At 34.8% G+C, this 21,522-nt stretch overlaps 1 protein-coding gene and 1 long non-coding RNA gene across 2 annotated transcripts in view; one reads left to right on the forward strand and one right to left on the reverse strand.

Moving 5' to 3' along the window:
- The first annotated feature begins 3,969 nt into the window (after positions 1-3,969).
- Positions 3,970-6,698, forward strand: LOC136818484 (uncharacterized). The gene is made up of 3 exons (XM_067074818.1): positions 3,970-4,994; positions 5,835-6,004; positions 6,495-6,698. Exon 1 carries the CDS (start codon positions 3,970-3,972, stop codon positions 4,720-4,722), a length of 753 nt encoding a protein of 250 aa, XP_066930919.1. The 3' UTR covers positions 4,723-4,994; positions 5,835-6,004; positions 6,495-6,698.
- A 14,272-nt stretch (positions 6,699-20,970) lies between these two features.
- Positions 20,971-21,522, reverse strand: part of LOC136818495 (uncharacterized) — a 57,910-nt gene continuing 57,358 nt past the window's right edge. Inside the window, exon 4 of the long non-coding RNA XR_010848244.1 lies at positions 20,971-21,139. This is a non-coding gene — a long non-coding RNA (uncharacterized lncRNA). The remainder of the gene's footprint in view (positions 21,140-21,522) is intronic.

Raw genomic sequence — 21,522 nt, forward strand, 5'->3', positions numbered from 1 at the left:
AATTCAAGGTCAATAACCACTACACTCTACGCTTACGGCGCAGAATCTTCTGCAGTTTTCGAGTGAATCTATCTTTATTTTATCGATTATCGATAAGTTTATTGGAGTTATTCGTTAACCTTTTCAAGGCGAAAAATTGACGTTTTGGGCGTTTACCAATGACGTCAGCACTTTGATGGGAATTTTTTCAGAAAAAAACAACTTCACAGCTAAATAGCCCTAAATTAGTGATATCCAAAATGGTATGGTTAGTTAAGTTTCAATGTCAAGATACGTGTTCATTTATATATTGCATTTTTTGCCGAGTCAGCAGTTAATCCACTTCAAAGATGAATTTTTTTAATGTAAATTGAATTGAATTAAAAATGACGGATAGAAATTGATTCTACCATCAACTAGAGCATTCGATTTCCGAAGAATTTTTTGGATACTGAAACAGTTTAAAAAAATAATGAATTACGTTTACGTATGATTGTTCTAGTTGTCGTTGCCTCGGGGATTCTTTTTCTTCGATCAAACGAACCAACCCATGTTGTTTACTCATAGAGAGCCAACCTCTCGCGTGACAGAATTTTGTAAAAGTTTGATGACAGCATGGATATTTGCCAAGTACTATTTAACATCTTAAGGCCTATCTATAAGCTATTATTGAGGAGCCATATGAAGGTATAAGCCTCAAAATAGTGTTCTACGTCGATGGGCACTTTGAGAATGACGATATAACCATCAATTTTTACAAGCCAGGAATGTTGATAATAATAATAACAAAAATAATCTTGAGATTTTTTGAAAGGCACATTCGGTCGGGAAAGAAACGACGGGGGAAACGTCCAATGGGTAGAGGTCCGTCGGAGTAAATATTTTAGTAAATTCTTTTACCCTATCTTTTCTAATGACAGATGGGGATACAACAAGAACAAGAAAATGTTCTTGAAAAAAAAAACAGAAATTAATCGAAATCAAATTTCAGACATTGATACAAATTTTAGTGAACACGTGCCAACTCTAAGCACTTAAAAACTTCAAAGCAAATATAATTTGAGAGCGTAATGTAAGTAATTTAGATGAATGAATGAATAACTCGATGGAACTCAATAATGCTCAGTCTAAACTAAATTTTCTTGGTCTAAGGCATGGCACTAAGGCAAGGTTTTCTGTCAAATGATATTTAGCGAGGTCCTTAGTGGCAATCTATTCCCATAATATTAGTTAATATTGGGTTGGGATTCCGAGTTGAGAAATTATGAAATATGACCCAAGGTATTTTCTATTAATAGTTCTTATTTTGTATTTGGGTATCGCTGTTTAATAATTGAAATATTTTGAATATTTTAAGTAGCTACTTCTGTAATAAAAAACCTGCGGCAATCTATAACAATATGTATCATCGTAGATATAATCAAATCCATAAGTAAAAAGATTGCTTCATATAAAGAGAAATATTTCTTACAATAGCAGTTGTCTCAAAGAAGCCCAAAAGACGCATAATTTCAGTCTCGCTAGATTGCAGACGTCGCCCAAATTCAGGAAAAGGATGTGTGGGACTGACGAATTTCCTTAAAAAAGTCGTGGTAGTGTGGTTCAAAAGATCATGAATTATAAAAGACATTTTACCGGCTTAAGGGTATGAATCATACATTCGCGTGCAGTGTTTTATGATGATGAAGTCCCATTTTTCACTTGAAAGTGCATATTTTCGCTTTTTTCGCGGTTTTTCGGCGATACCGCAAAAATTAGAACCCACTAATTACAAATTTGGCTATTTTTCTTAATTTTTCATGAAAAATCCATAGGAAAATGAAATTAATGTGTCCAAAATAGGGAAAAACAGCGAAAATTATTTCTCCCAAAATGCGATTTTTCAATTTTTTTTGGAAAAGTTATCAATTGCACAGAGTGGCAAAAGCCTGGTCCGTCCAATTAGTCCTCTCCAAGTCCTCTCAAATATTCGTTTATAGTTTCTACACGTTTTATGAGAACGCCTAAATTTTTTTGGGCCTTCAACTGCTCTTAACCTTTTTTGGTTTTAAGCCTAAAAATGTTCTCAAGATGCTCTTATTTTCAAAACTGTGAGTATTTGAGTGTAATTTCATTATAAGAAATTGCTTGTTTTAGAGTCAATTCTTTATAAATGTTTTTGGTCTTGAAGCTTTATGTTCTCATTTAACTTTTAAGTGTATATATTTTGCAGGTACTAAATTTTCGCGTGTTCTGAATATTGTGAGTTTTTAGGCAAAATTTCTTAAAATTTAGTACTGTTTAAATTTTGCAAATTAAACACACGCGAAAAGTTTTGAGCCAAAGATCGAGAAAAATACTCTTAAGTTACTTTTGTTCTTCTTTAGAAGAACAAAAAACCTGGATCAAAATCTAAGAAGCGTTTAAGTTGCTAGGGAGATGATTAAGCATTTAAAATACTTAAGGCGAAAAAAACTGATCGCAAATCTACAAAAACATCGCACGATTTCGACCAATAGACCTTATTGGAGTTTTTTATTTTTCTAAAAAAAGCGATGCATTGTGGGATTGTTTCGAGTGTATTACAATAAAAATCTCTTAGGAATTCCTTGAGTGAATTTTATTGTAACACCCTCGAAACAATCCCACAATGCATCGCTGTTTTAGAAAAATCAAAAACTCCGATAAGGTCTATTATCGTGGTAGACGTGACTTTGAAACACATCGGACAGTTTTGGATAGATTTGAGCGAAGTAAAACATTTTAGTGCAAATTCATGATACATTTGACGAATTGATATTTATTACGGAAAGCTTTAGATAGATAATCTCACCAGTGAATGGAGCCAATAAGGAAAAGAAGATACGAAAAATCTTGTGGGTGTGACTAACTTCCCGGCTATTGGGTGCTCCATCCTAAATGGATGCCAAAAAATTGGACTAGCCTTAAAAATAACAGACATGAATACTGCCGGTCTTTGTGGGAGGTTATTCATGTGTCTATACATATACATAATAAAAACAATCATTTTTTATGACAGAAGTAAAAAAAGATGGTTTGGAATGCACCCAAACCTCACATGTGACGAAATCTTCCCCATTTTTTTTCTATACTTGATGTTTTTAAGGAATCATATAGTCTTGCCTGAGATGACTTAAAATGTGAGTGTTTTTAAAGTACTTTGTAGTTATTAGTCAGCCCCGGTGACTCTTCAAATCGGTTCGACGATTTTTTTCCCGCTGGTCGTCGTCGTCGTTAAGACTTTCATTTTTAATTCCGATTTCGGATTACTTTCGGGAAACAGGATTTCGGGATTATTTAGCGCGCGAAAATAATTTTTTCTTAGCAAGATAAAATAAGAAAAGAAAAAAAACACATAACATAAAAAGAAGCCTTATAATTAAAGGGCTACATACACTACACAATATATTGTCGGGCAATATATTGATGATATATTGCTGAGTGCCGGCAATATATTGAAAAGGTGTCCGCAATATATTGTCAGCTTGATTTGCAATATTCTAACAATATAGGGAGATTGTTTACCGAAAAAAATTCCTTTTTATAATAGAGTACTATGGTGGCCGAGCGCTGCCATGCGATATTTTACTGTTTTTATTTATTTATTTTTTATTTAAGAAAATATAAATCAAAATGAAATGAAATTCGAATTAAAAACAAATTGAATTCATAACTAAATCAAATTCATTTTGAAATTAAAAACAAATTGAATTCATATCTAAATCAAATTAATTTTGAAATTAATTTCAAGTCGATTTTGTTTTATTTTTGTTTTTGTTTTAATTTTTTTTTCAAAAAATTTTGAAATGAAATTAATTTGATTTTTTGGCAATTGCTCAAAACTACTATACTCCGAAACCACCTATGGATTTTCCCTATTGACAAGGGAAATTCCCATCGTAGCATAACAAACAAATAATTTCACGTGTGCGCGCACATCGTCTCTCTTTTCACTCAAAACTCAAAAGACGTTGGTAGCAAAATGAGAAGATGGAAATCGATTGGTTTGATGACTGTAATCTAAAAACCGACCTTCTGAAATATGTCAAGCAAAATATGAAACGAAGTGAAATTTTGGACTATGTTGAACGAGATTTCCCCATGTACAATTGGAGCTTGAGAACTTTAGATAGAAGGCTTAGAGGCTTTGATATTTATTATAATGATTTCAGTCTAAATGTAGAAGAGGTTGAAACTATTCTACGCCAAGAACTGAACGGACCTGGAAAATTACTTGGGTATCGTGCAATGCATCTCAAGTTGCGACAAAAATACGATATAAAAATACCGCGTGATTACGTATACGAGTTGATGCACGAAATAAACCCAGAGCTGATGAAGGACAGACAGCCTTGCTTAAAAAAGAAAAAAAAGCGAAAACACTTTGTGACGAAAGGACCAGACTGGGTTTTTTCGCTGGACGGGCATGATAAATTAATGGGTTACCAAAACTCGACATTCCCCCTGGCAATTTATGGCTGTATAGACACAGCGAGTAGAAAGATAATGTTTCTCAAAGTCTGGGTTACGAACTCAAAACCACAAGTGATTGGCCGATGGTATACTGAATTTCTACGTGAAAATCAAATTGTCCCAGAATATTTAAGAATTGATAAGGGAACTGAGACCACGACCATGGCCGAGATTCACTGTCATCTAAGACAAGAACATGGTGACTTAGAAGACTCGACATCATCAATTATATTTGGCCCTTCGACATCTAATCAGGCATGTTATTTATAATCTGAAGTTTTTTTCTCTTTTAACACACTAAATCTTTCTCTTTTAAAAACTATTTACAAGATCAAAACTTTTCATAAGTAAAATATCACCATGCAATATCACCAGTACAAGGAATTTTCAGGGAATAATTGCTAACTGATTTCTATGATTTTGATATAACAGATTGAACGTTGGTGGAGAGAGCTCCATGATCGTTTGGAGAAGTTTTTCAAAGCTGGTCTTTCCTGGCTTAAAGACGAAAATCACTACGACCCTCATTGTGCACAAGATAGGTTAGTTGTTAAAGTAAATTTAATCTACATAGAAATATACACTTTTAAAAAAATTGACCTCTTAAAAAAGATATGCCAAAATGTAATATCTGCTTGTTTGTTAACCCTATCTGCCGGGGGGGGGGGGGGTCTTGGTTTTTTTCTCCTTTGAATTTTAACCGCTTGCCCAATTCTTTTCAAATTTCTTGACTTCTCTACAAATTCAAATATTACAGTCTGAGTGGCTGCAGATTCAACGATAACCGCCCAAAATGCAAAATTTAAAAAAAATATTTTTAAAATTTTAAATTACTATAAAATCTGAACCACTAATAACTGCCCATTTATGAGTAACTACAGAAAACAGAAGTAAAAAAGCTTATTTCTACAAAGATCTGTCTTTTTGAAAATACAGCCTAGTATTTTCCTCCATTCCGGTCAATTTTTTTGGCATGTGAAAATGACCCAAATAAAGGAAAATTTGGAAAAAAATGTGCAAACTTCTTTGTATACAAAGTCTCTATGTACCAAATTCATGCCAAAACAGTCTTGAGTTTGGGGGTTCCGGGAAGCCCCTCCCCGGGCAACACCAGACCCCAAATAACCCAGGGCAGATAGGGTTAAAGTGAAATAAAAATAATAAAAATAGCTAAAAAATAAAAAATAGCTGAGTAACTAAAAAAAATAGACCTTAAAATAAATGTTGTATCTACTCGTTTGTCGAACTTAAATAAAAAAAGCTAAATAATTGAAAGTAAAAGCTAAAAACAAATCGAAAACAGTTGTCAAAACTAAAAAGCCAACTGAAGAACAAAATAAAACAACAATAAGACCAAGAAGAATAAATTTTCCATTTTTTAGAGATATGTTGGCATTTGTTATGGTTCCCTTGGTTCAAAGACATTTGGACGAATTCAAAGATCTCATTTGGAACCCCCACAGAATAAGACACCAAAGAGACACATACATGGCTGATGGAGTACCAAACCATATGTATGATTTTCCCGCCAAATACTCGATGGAACAATGTGGTATGTGCTTTTATTCACTTTTCAGAAAAATTATATTCTCTAGTATCCTTTAAGGGTACTCTTTTGTGTCTAATTGTAGGGGGGTTTAATAAGCGGAGGGGATGGGTGGTCTGGGAAAAAAATCCACAAAATGGGGGGGGGGGGTGACAATAAAGTGATATTGGAGTGATTTTAGTGATTTTCCCTAGGAAAATGAAGGTTTTTGGCACTTTTAGGCAATATCAAGTCAAAAAGTCGTAAAATGAGGGGGGGTCATAATAAAGTGAGATTGGGGGTGAAAAATCAGAAAAATTACAAAGTGACCCCCCTACCTGCCCCTACAATTAGGGACAAAAGAGTACAAACTTTTATAGAAACTTTTTTTCGCGGTTTTTGGCCTAACTGTAAAATTTATATGAGAAAAGTTATTGTGAAATAATCCATACACCCATATCAAATCGGCAATAACTTTTTAAAATCCCTTAACACAGTTTAACATTTCACATTTTAGGAAAACCACTCAACAAAGACACACTTGATGAAGCTGTTCAAATTACAGGAGTTATGGATTATGGAATTGACTTTCTTCTCCCAGATCAACGAAACCATTACCAGCAGTTCGTGAAAAATACTGTTACAGAATCTAATTATGTTCAAAGTTATCTAGATCTTAAATATAATCAAGCTTAGTATTTGTTTTACTAAATGAAATGTTATATAAATTAAACTCTTCATTTCCTTTCAATGTTCTGTAACCCATATGAAGAGTATAATACACATTTTTATATAAGGAACATGTTTATAAGGAACTCGAAGCTGAAAATGGTCTTAAAAATAAGGAATTGTTAAGGAACTGCTCAGGCTGAGAATAAGTAAATAAGATGAGAAACAGAGAGTTAAGCTTGAACTCGCACACGAGTTATTGTTCCAAGGTTAAAAAATTCACTGGGGATGGTTTTGGAGTGCAATTCTTAGACATCGATTTTTGAGTGGGATGAAATCAAAGTCAATTTTTCAATGGGGCTGAAATTCCAGGGTATTTTCCCATCAGGGACCCAATTTTTGCCAAATTTTCCAGCGGGGATGGGGTCCCAGTGGGTTTGTGACACAGGGGTTTCAAACTAAATAAACTCAATTCGTGCTATTCCAATGACTTCCTAGGAATGTCTGTTGTGCTGTTGCAGCAGTTTTGAGGGGTTTTCCACAATTCATAGCATACGACTAACATAGCTTTAAAGACCCAAACAAAAAAAGACAGACACTATGTTTAGTGAGGTAAACATGCAAATACATTAGGAGGATTAACTTGGTTGTACTTGAAACGAGCTCTGAGGTCTTAACAACGATGAAAAAATAAGGGGCTAACAGTTAGCACTCAAAAGATGAAGAGATAATCTCAATGATTTCTAAGGCTTTGTTTAGCTATAAAGCACACAGCCGCAGATACTATTTTGATATTGAAAATTGTTTGTCAACAACCTTTTACCAATTATCGATTAACACAGGGTTGACATAATATTTGCTAACGCTAATAATTGAAAATCTTTTGCGGTGTCTACAAGAAGAGGGTGTTTTAGAACAAGAAGGAGGCTAGTGGTACTACGACGTGATACTACTCGAAGCAAAGCCAATCTCAAAAGAACCCATGACCGCATTATTTACAAGTCGGAATAAGTGCCTATTGTGTCATTGAAACTCATGGGATTGAAAACTTTGCAAAGCTAATCGATGGAAAAATTGGTTTCATTTCATTTCTGGTTTTCTCAAAATTATTATCCAAGTTAGATGAGAGCTGGTTTGTTTTCAATATCATAATTTGAAGATCTTGAATGTTTTAAAAAGGTTTTTTGCATAATGACAGACAAATTTAAAGAGCCAACACTCGCAGACAAGAACGGCAATCCTCTATCGCTACAACCGACAAAGCATTTTAATGTTGTTTTTCAGTATGAAGATTTAGAGTATAAACTTTTGAACGTTTATAACATTGAATATTTCAAATGTTTTGAATATTTAGTCGAACATGCTCTTTACGAAGCTTCAATATCGATTGCAAATAAACATCGTTTGGTGGAAATTTACCATGATTTAATGTCAATAGATATCGATACTTTATCGAAAAACCACGATACGACCACTTTATCCCCTCGTAATCAAAGGCGTAAACAATTTCGTAAAAGCATGCGAGAACTAAATTTAGAAGTGATTGATTTTTCGAACAATGGAGAGTTTAAGTACTGGAAGCACATTGAGATTCGAATATCGAGAGAACTTTATTACGGTGAAGAGGTTTTCTGGAAAACAATGGATTTGGTGAATCAGATGCAAGCGTTGAGAGTGTATTATCTGTTATGAAAGATTGGTCGGATATTCAACGAAGTTTTTTTGAAAACGGCAGATTTCCCGTTTAAGATGAAGACAAATTCTGAGAACATTATCAGGCTTCTTGTCAGTCAAAATATTGTGATGTATTGAGAACTTCAACACCTTTAGGGAACTAATTTTAGAATCCGCGAATTACGAATTTGCCCATTTTTCATCAGAAAAATTGAAAAATAGGAAAGGAAAATTAAAGAAATGTGCCCAAAATATAGGACAAAACTGCGCGAAATAAGATTTTTCGGTTTTTTTTTCGACCGCGAAAATTAGTTCCCTTAAGGTATGCACCAATATTTTGAAAACAGCTTTTCCTAAGCCTGTAAAATCAACGGTGAATAAATGAAAACTAAAAATTTTGTTCTCGTGCAGAATACTGTATCGAGTTCTTGGGGAGAAAATTGAGTTGTTTTTCTCAGTAAACAAATAATTTAAAATGTCAAAAGTTGCTCCTTCAAAATGTCACAGAAAATCTTGTAAAAGATGACATCCCATGATAACAGGATGCTGTCCCTATGCTGTCCTCCCTAAAACCCTTATTTGACAGGTTAGTGAGTCAACCCAAATGAGGTCCAGTAACTGATTTGTATGGATAAAACAAATACAATGAATAGTCCACCTTTGCAGGAACTAAAGCACGGGTAAATCATCTGGTTCTTGAGAATCAAGTACTGTGAACTCTCTCTAGGGGGGCGTTTGTAGGGGTTCGAAATACCGTTTTTCCGTCAAAAGTTTTGCTGAATCCCGGAATCCCAAAAATTGAAAAAATTAATAACATCGTCACACCGGTTTGTATAGGTTCAAATACCGGCATAATGACAAAAAATAAGGCCAAATACCGTCACCGTCTGATTTTAAAATACCGTTTTCCCGTAATACCGTACTAAAAAAGGGCCAATCCCGTCACACCGTAAAAGTACAAACCCCCCTCTCTAGTTCGAACCCCTATTATTCAATATTTTTTTGTAATTCGAACAAAGTATAAGTCCCCTCAGCTGGGAAGACGTACAAATTGCTCTCTGTTATTCGAATCTTTCTCTAATCCGAATGACATTTTAAGTCCCTTGAGGATCAAATTAGAGAGAGTCAACTGTATGATTATATTCTAGTAAAGTATTGTACTATATTATTATGTTTAAAGTAGGGTTTGAATTTGTGAATCACTTTGATTATTTACTTAACACTATGATGGATGGATTTTAATCCCGAAAAGCGTTTAAAAATGGTTAGCTTTTAGCTTTATTCAACTTAACTTTAATGTCAAGAATGAGTATTAACGAAAGAGAGCTTAATACTCCTAACCCCGTTAACCCTAAGCTTTTTTTAATTTTTGTAGCCATTTTCGGGATTAGAAATGGTCATTTTCGGGGTTGGGGTTTGCCCTGGAAAAGTGAAACAACTACAGGCCTGGAAAATGGCCAATTCCAAGGCCTGGTTTTTCCAAATTTCGGGGGGTAAAATGACGATTTCCCAGGCATGGGCTTCCCGAATTTCATTATTATTGTTACATTATGCTGATATAAGGAAAAAATACTTTTCTTTTCCTTTTTCTAATCAATCTTGCTCCACATTCGTGTCAATCCAATGTGAAAAAGATTGTGAATTAAAATTGATGAATAAGCAAACGATATCACTCTTATTTAAATAAAAAAACCTTTAATTACAATCTTTCTGAATTTAAAAACTGCTAGTGACTTCTGGCTAAGTCTGAATAACCTCTTGAAGCAAAAGAAATCTTGCAAAATTACTTCCGTTTTAAAATAACGTTTTTGTGTCAGGAAAATGAACAAGTGTTTGTCAAGTACATCCTCAAAACAAACGGAAAGATAATTTCAAGGATTTCCTTACCAAACTTTTAAGAACTCGTTCTAAAAACCTCCGAGCAAATCAAAATAAGATCAAACTGGTCTTTTCCGACCAGGGTTTATGGTTATTAAGTCTACATACTTCTTTCATCTTTCTTTGATGCTTAACTGCACGCTACTCATTAATTTAGTTAAATCTAATTAAAAAGAAATCATCCTCATTGTGTTAGCCTGGATATCCAGGCTCAAAATTTTTGAAAAAACAAAATTTACCTCAACATACAAAAGTTCTAAAATTATAGCGCTTGGTCTCCTTAGAAAATGAAAGTGCAAACCCATGTTTCCAAAACTTTCCTAGACAATCCAGGGCAGAAAAATAAAAATTAATAAAAAGCAGACTTAAGATCGAAAACCATTTAAAAAACATTCAAAGGTTACCCTAAAGTCCATAAACAAGTTGGCATGTATCACCATAACCAACCATGTTTTCTTGGAAAACGAGCTTGCGTCTGTTTTCTTCTTTTTCATGTTTTCATGTAACAGAAAGCTGTATCTTCACTAGCCAGGTGGAGGATTATCATATCTTATTTCAGAATTGCTCCACGCCGTGTAGATCGGCCCTTACGACTTTTGCAATGTGAGCGCAAGCAAGCGGACTGCATTCTGATTTAAGACGGCAATACGCTCTAGGAAGACTAGGCTGTAAACCAGAACATAGAATATTAAAAACTAGACTGTGAAATATTTTACAGCCTGGATATCCAGGCTATGGTTATGTGTGGATGTTTTGAAACTGAATGTTTTGCTTTATTCAAAACAAATACAACAAGTGATACTTTTATGGACCTACCTGGTTGTGCATTTAACACATATATAATTGATATCTATGTGACGTGACCATTAAACAATCATTCAGAACACAAATAGATCTATTAAAATTAGTCGTTTGTTTCTTATAAAAAAAAACATTTAGAAACCAAAATTACATACTCTTGAAGTATTCTTTCATATTCAAGACTTTGTGAGCAAAAAAAACATCCATCTCGTCAAAAAATTGAGGAATTTTGACTCATAATAACATTAATGTATGCTTATTGATAGTGATTCTTAGAGATAAAGATGCGCTTTTTGAGCTGAAAAATTCTTCTTTTACAAAAACCTCATTGAGCCATCTTTTATTTACTTTCGTGCAAAAAATCCAATTTTTCACAAAGTCCAAAAAACCGGTTTTTAGCCGTTTTTTGGCCCAAATTTGCCCAAAAACATTTTTTTTTCGAAAATCGGGCTCCGTCACATTCGAGGGTTTATAGTTATGCATCTTTGAACAAAAAAATCATAAAGAATGAAAGAGCCAATCTCGAGAAAAGCTAATACCTAAGTAATTGATAATGTGCTTATAAAAAAATATCGAATTTGGCCAGTTTTTCCATAAAAACACACCAAGCAACCAAAATTTCCTGTCTAAACACACATATTCTTCAAAAGTAAGCCCTCGTGAGCAAAAAAAACATCTATCTCGTAAAAAAATTGAGTAATTTGACTCAGAACATTGATGTATGCTTATTAATAGTGATTCTTATAGATAAGCATGCGTTTTTTGAGCCAACAAAATTTTTTTGCGAAAATCTGCTTGAGCCACTTTTACCTATGATGGTACCCTACTTTCATGCAAAAAATTAGAAAAAATTAATGATCCAATTTTTCACAAAGTCCAAAAAACCCGTTTTTTAGCCGTTTTTTGGCCCAAATTTGCCCAAAAACATTTTTTTCTAAAATCGGGCTCCGTCACATTCGACGGTTTATAGTTATGCATCTTTTTGCAAAAAATCATAAAGAATGAAAGAGCCAATCTCGAGAAAAGCTAATACCTAAGTAATTGGTAATGTGCTTATAAATAAATATCGAATTTGGCCAGTCTTTCCATAAAAACACGCCAAGTAACCAAAATTTCCTGTCTAAACACACATATTCTTCAAAAGTAAGCCGTCATGAGCAAAAAAAACATCTATCTCATAAAAAAAATGAGTAATTTGACTATGAACATTGATGTATGCTTATTAATAGTGATTCTTATAGATAAACATGCGTTTTTTGAGCCAACAAAAATTTTTTTGCGAAAATCTGCTTGAGCCATCTTTTACCTATGATGGTACCCTACTTTCATGCAAAAAATCAGAAAAAATTAATGATCTAATTTTTCACAAAGTCCAAAAAACCCATTTTTTAGCCGTTTTTTGGCCCAAATTTGCCCAAAAAATTTTTTTTTTCGAAAATCGGGCTCCATCACATTCGAGGGTTTATAGTTACACATCTTTGTGCAAAAAATCAGAAAAAATTAATGATCTAATTTTTCACAAAGTCCAAAAAACCCATTTTTTAGCCGTTTTTTGGCCCAAATTTGCCCCCAAATTTTTTTTTTCGAAAATCGGGCTCCGTCACATTCGAGGGTTTATAGTTACACATCTTTGTGAAAAAAATCTGAAAAAGCTAATGAGCCAATCTCGAGAAAAGTTGGTAACGAACGAACGAACGAACGAACGAACGAACGAACGAACGAACGAACGAACGAACGAACGAACGAACGAACGAACGAACGAACGACGAACGAACGAACGAACGAACGAACGAACGAACGAACGAACGAACGAACGAACGAACGAACGAACGAACGAACGAACGAACGAACGAACGAACGAACGAAACGAACGAACGAACGAACGAACGAACGAACGAAAACGAACGAACGAACGAACGAACGAACGAACGAACGAACGAACGAACGAACGAACGAACGAACGAACGAACGAACGAACGAACGAACGAACGAACGAACGAACGAACGAACGAACGAACGAACGAACGAACGAACGAACGAACGAACGAACGAACGAACGAACGAACGAACGAACGAACGAACGAACGAACGAACGAACGAACGAACGAACGAACGAACGAACGAACGAACGAACGAACGAACGAACGAACGAACGAACGAACGAACGAACGAACGAACGAACGAACGAACGAACGAACGAACGAACGAACGAACGAACGACGAACGAACGAAAGAACGAACGAACGAACGAACGAACGAACGAACGAACGAACGAACGAACGAACGAACGAACGAACGAACGAACGAACGAACGAACGAACGAACGAACGAACGAACGAACGAACGAACGAACGAACGAACGAACGAACGAACGAACGAACGAACGAACGAACGAACGAACGAACGAACGAACGAACGAACGAACGAACGAACGAACGAACGAACGAACGAACGAACGAACGAACGAACGAACGAACGAACGAACGAACGAACGAACGAACGAACGAACGAACGAACGAACGACGAACGAACGAACGAACGAACGAACGAACGAACGAACGAACGAACGAACGAACGAACGAACGAACGAACGAACGAACGAACGAACGAACGGACGGACGGACGAACAGAGGTTAATTTATAGGACCTCCACCGGGGTAGGTCCAAAATCTGATAAGCTGTGAATAATTGTCACAAGGGAATTTTCCCAGTTTGTTTATCTAATCCGATGATCTATTCCGATTTAATAAAAACGGATTATCTGGATTCCGATAATATTGTGGTTTGATTCGCCGAAAGTATTTAGAAAAAGATGGCTGCCGAAAGTGGGCTAGCTAACTGTGTAGCGAATGAGCAAATCTCAGTGAAAAATTGATCATTTTCATCATTATTCATGATGTTTTGGACATGATTTATGAGAAGTTTGATGCATACTGGCTCTCTAACAATGTGGAAAGACTTTGGAGAAATTTTGGCCATGAATCGTCAGCTGATCGAGTGCTTCTCTTCTAGACGTAAAAACTCTGTAACTTGGAAATGAAACTTTCAAACACACAGCCATTGGAATTCAAAAGAGAATACTAAAATTACAACATTACAGTGCAAATTTGAAAACGATCTGAGTAATTTTTATGGTGTTATGTGTATGGCTGAAAATGATCCTGTTTTGTACCTATTCATCATTGTTGACTGGCGACCGTTCCTTTTGATTTTTCAAACCCGACACATTTTTTACAAACATATCACTATGAGAATTCAATAAAGGATACTAAAACACAATTCCTGTGTAAATTTGAACAAGATTGGAGCAATCTTCACAGTGTTATGGCTGAAAATTATCGTTTTTGGACTTTGTCGTAATTTCATCGCGGCTGGCGACTGTTCCTTTTGGTTTTTCAAACCCGACATAGATTTTTTACAAACATATCACTATAAGAATTCAGTAAAGGAAACTAAAACACAATTCCTGTGTAAATTTCAACAAGATCGGAGAAATTTTCACAGTGTTATAACTGAAAATGATATTTTTTGGACTTTGTCGTACCGTAATTTCATTGGCTGGCGCGACCGTTCCTTTTGAAGATTTTTCAAACCCGAAACAGGTTTTTTCCAAATATAACACTATTTATTACATACACACTATTGTACCATTTTATTTGGTTTATCCTACTCTCCTCCAAAAATTATCCCAACAGAAAAAATAATGCTTAGCTAAAAGCCGTGGCCTCTACTCTTGTCTCCCGAATAGACGTCCCCCCCGCTAATTGTTAAATGAAAAAAAATCCGTCCCCCCCCCGCTCTTATTAAGACCCCCCTGCTAATTAAATTCGAATAATTTAATATTTTATTACAGTGTAGATAGACCTTAAACTTGTTAAAATTTTCCTTTTTGTTAGTAATAGTATTGGTTCTTATTTTACTTGTTCATTTATTAAAGTTTCTTTTTTTGTTGTTGAAATTGATATCAGTTAAAAAAATTCTGTCTTCGAATTACCCCCCCCCCTCTTATTCCATCCCCGCTTATTAGAATTTAGAAAATTTTCCTACCCCCCTGCTTATTCGGACCCCCCCCCCCGTCTATTCGGGAGACAAGAGTAATTATCGTAATTAGGCTATTTTTCTCCCCAAAATTTTATCTGGACAATCAAATTAACGGCACACCATGGCTTCACTATTGGCAAGTTTAGAAAAAAATAAATTTATAAGAACTTGAAGATATTAACTCCTAAATGTTTAGCTCCAATTTTGAACTTTTTAGTCGAGGATGAGTGGGGGGGGGGGTTCTTTAGGCAAGAAAGTGCATGTGTAATCACTTAGAAGAGCTAAACTTTCAGCTGTTTTTTTATATTCCTTAAGATTATTTCTCATACTCGCTCTGCAATAGAATTATTACTTTGCTTTCTGATTTGTTCTGATGAGTAGTTTGTGAGCAACGTTCTAACTCAACAAACTCATCTTTCACATCTTTTAATCTCTTAAGCCGGAGCTTCCAGCGCAGCTGGTTTATTTCACTTTCATTAAAGAATTGAAGAGAATTATTAAATTTCACATCATCATCACATCATACATCAAGTTTTCTACCAATTTTTGAACGACCTCATCAAGGTCAGTTTCAGCATAATTGAAAAATTAATCATTAAGTGAAACATAAAAGGCCAAAAGATTTTCACGAGCAGAGACTTTGACGATTTTCGCGAATTTTAGCCCTTTTCGCGAAAAAAAAACGTCTTTCAAAATTCATTCTAGGACAATTCGTGAAAATTTGTGCGCGCCAAAAGTTCTCGATAAAATAGAAAATTTGTAAAACTTCTAATGGCACCAACACTCAAAAGCACTCAAAAGAGTCAATTTTACGGTGCTATTTGCAAAAGTTAGTTTATGCCAAAATTAAATAACGAACTTGGACAAAACAATAACTTCTTTTAAAAAGTCTGTGACAAAGTTTGGATATTCCACGTTTATATGTAAGTTTGATTGCATATAACTGGTTATCGCAGAATGAACTTAGGTCACATGAAGTAGGTGTTGCACCACAACAGTTACAAAACAATTTTCATTTTCGGATAGAAATGGACAAAGTTAGGAAATCCATCTTTAACATGAATTGAATGGTGAAAAGTCACACATTATTTATTCCTCAGTGTTAAGAAAACTGGATGAGCTATACTGGAAAACAAAAGTAATCAACAGATTTGTTACGAGTTTTATTAATATTCGCTTATGATGCAGCTTCAAGGAAACTTAATATGTGTTTATTTCTTGATATTTTACGAAACTAAAATTGCCACAGCCAATACTTTGAGGATAAAAATAAAGCCAGATCTATCGATACAAAATGGACGTTATTTGGGTCCAATAAATCCGTGGAAGATTAAGAATCCAATGAAAACAACTGGTTTCATTCAACGCCAATTGGCTACAGAATCAAAAAACAAACATAATATGGTCGGATTATCCTTGAACGTGCTATGGAAGGATTTCCACAAGAAAAAAGAAGCCGCACCCACAAACTATGACGAAAGATATTTGAACATTGCTCACAAATGTGTCCACGGTTTCCAAGACAAACATCACCAGAAGGAATTTTGTTTCGTTATCGCCCGACATTGTGACCACCAAAAATATAAAGAAATCTGTAATCAAATTTCAACACTAAATTTTCCAATGTCAAGACAAAGATCTAATTTACTGACCATTAGAATACCAGAATGTTTGTACCCTTGTAACTGGATGATGACCACAAATGGATCTGTGATTCGGGTCTGTAGATTTCACAAGCGGACAAGACAGTATTGTGAAGATTATGATATCCATGAAATTACGAAATGAAGCTAAGTTTGGTTCCTCAGCTAATCATAAACACTAAAAAGGTTTAAACTTCGGAAGATCTCTGAAAAGTGTCCTGCCTTTTTGTCTAAAAAAACGTCTTTGCAACAAGAATGTACACCAGTGTTTCAACTATGCCTAGTAGTGAAGTTGAATTTAACGAAATGTTTGATTTCAAGGCATTTTATTGGAACAGAAATACAAGTTTTAAAACTCAATTAGACCGGATTTCCGTCTACAAACGGGAAAGTTGCAATACTGGTTTGCGTGTAATATGGAAGCATAAAAAATTGTGTCTCCTTTGGTCAAATGTCCGCACGATCTACTCGAATCCCTGGCTTAACAATTTTGAAAATTCAATGTTTCGTGGATAACTACATTAGATTTTTTGACATTTCAGACCCTTGGGATATGGGCTACCCCAATGAAGTAGAAGCCGAAGGCTAGAAGTCAATCTCTTTGGTAGGATTTGAAGCCAACAAATCCTACCAAAGTTGCGCGGCCTTGAGCGGCTCGCCTGGTTTTTACACAAATGACAGATTGAAACTAAAATTTACCACTAAATTTTGAAAAAAATATCAATCGTAAACAAAGGAATTCAATCTGTCGTCAAAAATAGGGCGCATTTTTAAAGGCTTCACTTTTTCTTGCCTGAGAAAGGTTAGAGATTCTACTCTAGCCCTTCGGGCTTTAAACTCAATGGGCTACCCTACCCTTTGAAGCAAAAAGTTTCGAAATTTGCGAATTAACCATATTCACTTTTGTTAGGGATAAAGATTAGTATTCTTCTCACAGTGACTTCACTAAATTCCTGAAAAACTTCAAAATACGATATTTCAACTTGAAAAAGTAGTTAAGAGGACCTTGATCTCTCGTTGGATGAGAGATTTGATGGAGAATACAATAAGAGGAGTTGAGAGTCTTAATATTGACATTAAAAACCAGTGAGAAGGAACGTGCGGGTTCTGGAGCGTCGCAACCCCTTTTAAATTGTCATATTTGTATTTATATCAGTATTGATTTTTCATCTATATTTCAATTTTTTTTGAAACATAACAATTATCTTTTCAACACTGCGGAGTAAAATTATACGGATTATTGTATTTTTGGGAATGACCGGCAAAAGAAAATCTAGGGTTGCGGCTAGTTGGGCCTTGGCCCAACCACATTTTTTCAATACTTTTTCTCTGGATTACACTCCCCTTCCCCTTGATCATTTGGGCTTTTCCAGAAAAACATTTGAATGTAGAGGGTGAAAGATATAACAAATTTTGGAAATTCACCCCCTGACATTGTGACTTTTGACCCCCGGATAGCAGGTCTAAGCATTAGTTACCCCAAAACAGAGCAAGTTTACCCCCGGACAAGTCTTTGATTGAACCAACGACTATATGCGCATCGTAGCCGAATGCTCTCCCTTTACGCTGGGGCGGTAGTAAGCATGCTCAGAGAAAACAAACAAAATATATCAAGAAATAGAGCGAGAGTTAGCACAAGATTACAGAGAAGAAAGAGTAGCCATTTGTCTAAATGGATATCAGTATTTCTGGTGTAAAGAAATATTTCATTGATTAAGATTAACTCGAAAGAAAAAGAGATTTTGGATGCTTCGTCTACTGTATTTTCTGATTTTTGTCTGTTGTCTTTGTTACTGTAAATACAAATTTTGGTTGAATTTGAGTTGACTCGAGGTTGGGGTATCATTTATTTTCCCGTTCATTTTGCACAACTTTTAATTGAAGGGACTTGATGAATATAAATCGAATATTATGATGACCATATAAAAGTTATATCTACAACTTTACTATTCCTCTTGAATTTGAAATTATAAATTTCATTGTTTAACTATGTAGTTTATAGTAATAGCATTTAAAATTGAAACCGAACTGTGAAATCTACTTAGTTGAGATTTCTGATCGCAATTATGGTCATAGTTTGAAACCACCCATTCAAAAGAACAATCTATTTATTAATGGTCACTATCTGAAACTACTCTTTCTCGTTCTGCACAGCTATGTCTAAATCCTGAAAAATGGATTACTTTATTCTGATGCGCTGCAAGTGCAGTTAATAATTTGCCTGAGGTTGATGTTTTCATTTTACATAAGTAGAATTTAATTGGATGGTAATTATTTTGAAATGGCACTCAGATTTTCATACACTTAATGTTGTTCATTTTGCTTTGCTATTACAAGTGAAAGCTTTATGTGTCGCCGTAAAATAGGTTGTTTTGGACGCGAATATTTTGAATGGATTTGCTTGACTTTGTTTCTTACATGGTATTCATATTTGGCTCGTTAACTTTTTTATGGCTTTGGATAATTGTGTTTTGGTTTAATGTCAGGTAGGAAAGTGAAGAAATTTTAAATATAATGGTATCTCAATGAAATCGCATTTTTAAGTTTCATCGCTGATCTCTAACTATTGACTGGATCGGGCTTCCCGTTTATAATGAAGCGTGTCCAGTTTTAGAGCTGACTAGTCCAAAATCTTGCATTCAATTCTGGTTGTTAACAGCGTGATTCGAATGTTTTGAAATTCGAACGTTCAAAAATAAGACAGAAAACAACTTGGCCGACTAGTTGACTTCAAAGCTAGACACACTTCCACGGGAAATTGGTAAGTTGTTAGTTAGCCTATCTAATGCCTAATGCGTAAAGCAGTGTGATATCTGTAGGTTTGCATACATCAGCTTGAAAGTAAAGAAAAACTCCAGGGCTTTTATGATCAGAAGTTCTCTTAGATTTGTTTGAGGAGTGAAGGAGAAATTGGGACGAACCTACTTCTAACACAGCCTTGATTGCAAGAAAAAAAAAGATAAGTTAAAGGCGCATTTCTCAAGCATTTGTCAACGAAGTTATGAAGAAGGTAGATAGTTTTTTTGTATCTTAAACGGAAATGACACATTCGATCATAAAGGAATTCATAAATAGGTCCAAAGCATCGTCGTATTGTAACTTCATTAACATCAATTTAACAAAACTGTATAATCCGTCGCCTTTTTCTGATGCAGGTATGCTCATTCAAAGCTCTATGCAGGAGTGTTTACTGAGATATTCACCAAGGTTTCATCTACCAGACTAGATTTACACTCCTCCTTGAGGAGGTTTTCTTTCAAGTACTTTGGGAAGTAAAGTTTCTTCGTTATTTCTGGGTTATGGGTTTAACACATCAATGTTTTTCCGAAAATAGAAGTATTCTTCCCGTTTTTTACTTTATTATGTACTGGCTATTTTACCATGTTCACCATACTCAATCGAGCAATTTATGGCTTTAAACAAGCTAAAGATCATAAGAAACACATACGAATATGCATGTTCAAAAGTTAGGTAATGGATATTTGACTTCAGACTGACTCTCCTTCGCTCAGATCATGAGCATGGTTTATAATTTAGCCGAATGAGTCAGAAAATTTCAAGAATTACATAACATAATATATTCAAAGGAGGAGAGCCATGACCTTGAATTTATTCCTTAAGCTAAATAAAAAATGCCTTCCAAAGACACTCCATCAGCAGGGGTTTTACGTTCAAATTCAACCAATGGTGTTTAGCTCAGACGAGTCAACCACTAATCAAATTGGCGTTAAGGATTGATCTATTTTGTTGAACCATACATGGAGATTTGTTGTCTCCAGTATAAGCTATCGTTCAGACTTCTTCTTAAGCTTGTCATAGTCCACCGAATTCACGCAAATCACAATATTGGATTGGAATTAAAGAAAAAAGTCAATCGCGCGCCATTTTTATCTTTCTCTCTCTCTCTTTGTCAATGCATGACTTTTTATCCTTAGTTTGTTGTTTAAATCAACTCCCTTTTTTTAAACATGCAATTACTATGTTATAAGGCAATTACTTGTTCGGTAATTTTGCAGTATTTCCGTTTCGCTTTACAAAGAATGTAGTATCAAAGCCATATCGTAAATCAGTAAAATCTGGTAAATTAACCGGATATAAGATTTGATCCCAGGCAAGCTACACAGTATTAACTACTCATATACTTTTCGACTGAAACAACTCAGAACACGTAATTTCTTAGCGAATATGCATTATTTTGTTTTGAGTATTTGAGGAATCTTGAAGTCTGAATCTAAGATTTGCAGTTGGAGAACAAGTTATTTTGCGTGCATTTTTTACATTTTTGTCAGCAAATACCATAAAACAGGTCACCAGTATCTTAGATTTATTAAAATTTAAAATTGAAATACCGCGTAGTCTTGAAATCTATGAGCCATATCACTAGCCTGATGGCGGACCTTTATTCATTTTGCCATTCCATCACGTTAATCCTTGAGCAGACATATATTGAATGACCCTGGAAATATAAAGATATTTGAGGTCTTCGATGATCAAATTAACATTCATTTCGGTAACAGTGAAATGCGAAAGATAAGTCTACTAAAAATCTAAATAAGCTTATTGAAATTCCTGTTCTCTAGGATTTGCAGATTTTCGCTCCGGAATTCAAAGTAATTTACGGAAACTATAGCTAACGATATTTTGTTTTAAAATCGCTTAGATGCTAGCTATAGGGCCTAGTCCATTGCTTGTAATACGAATTGCTAAAGATTATAATTTTACACGTTTTTTTTTTTATCCAAAATTTCTGAAGCCTTCGGATGCTCTTAACTTTTTGAGTTTCAGCCTAGAAATGTCCTTTCAATGTTTTTGTTTTCCCCATTTTGTGACTATTTTCGT

This window comes from Clytia hemisphaerica, unplaced genomic scaffold, assembly GCF_902728285.1.
Source record: "Clytia hemisphaerica strain Z4C2 unplaced genomic scaffold, Clytia hemisphaerica genome assembly, whole genome shotgun sequence".
NCBI classification, from domain to species: domain Eukaryota; kingdom Metazoa; phylum Cnidaria; class Hydrozoa; order Leptothecata; family Clytiidae; genus Clytia; species Clytia hemisphaerica.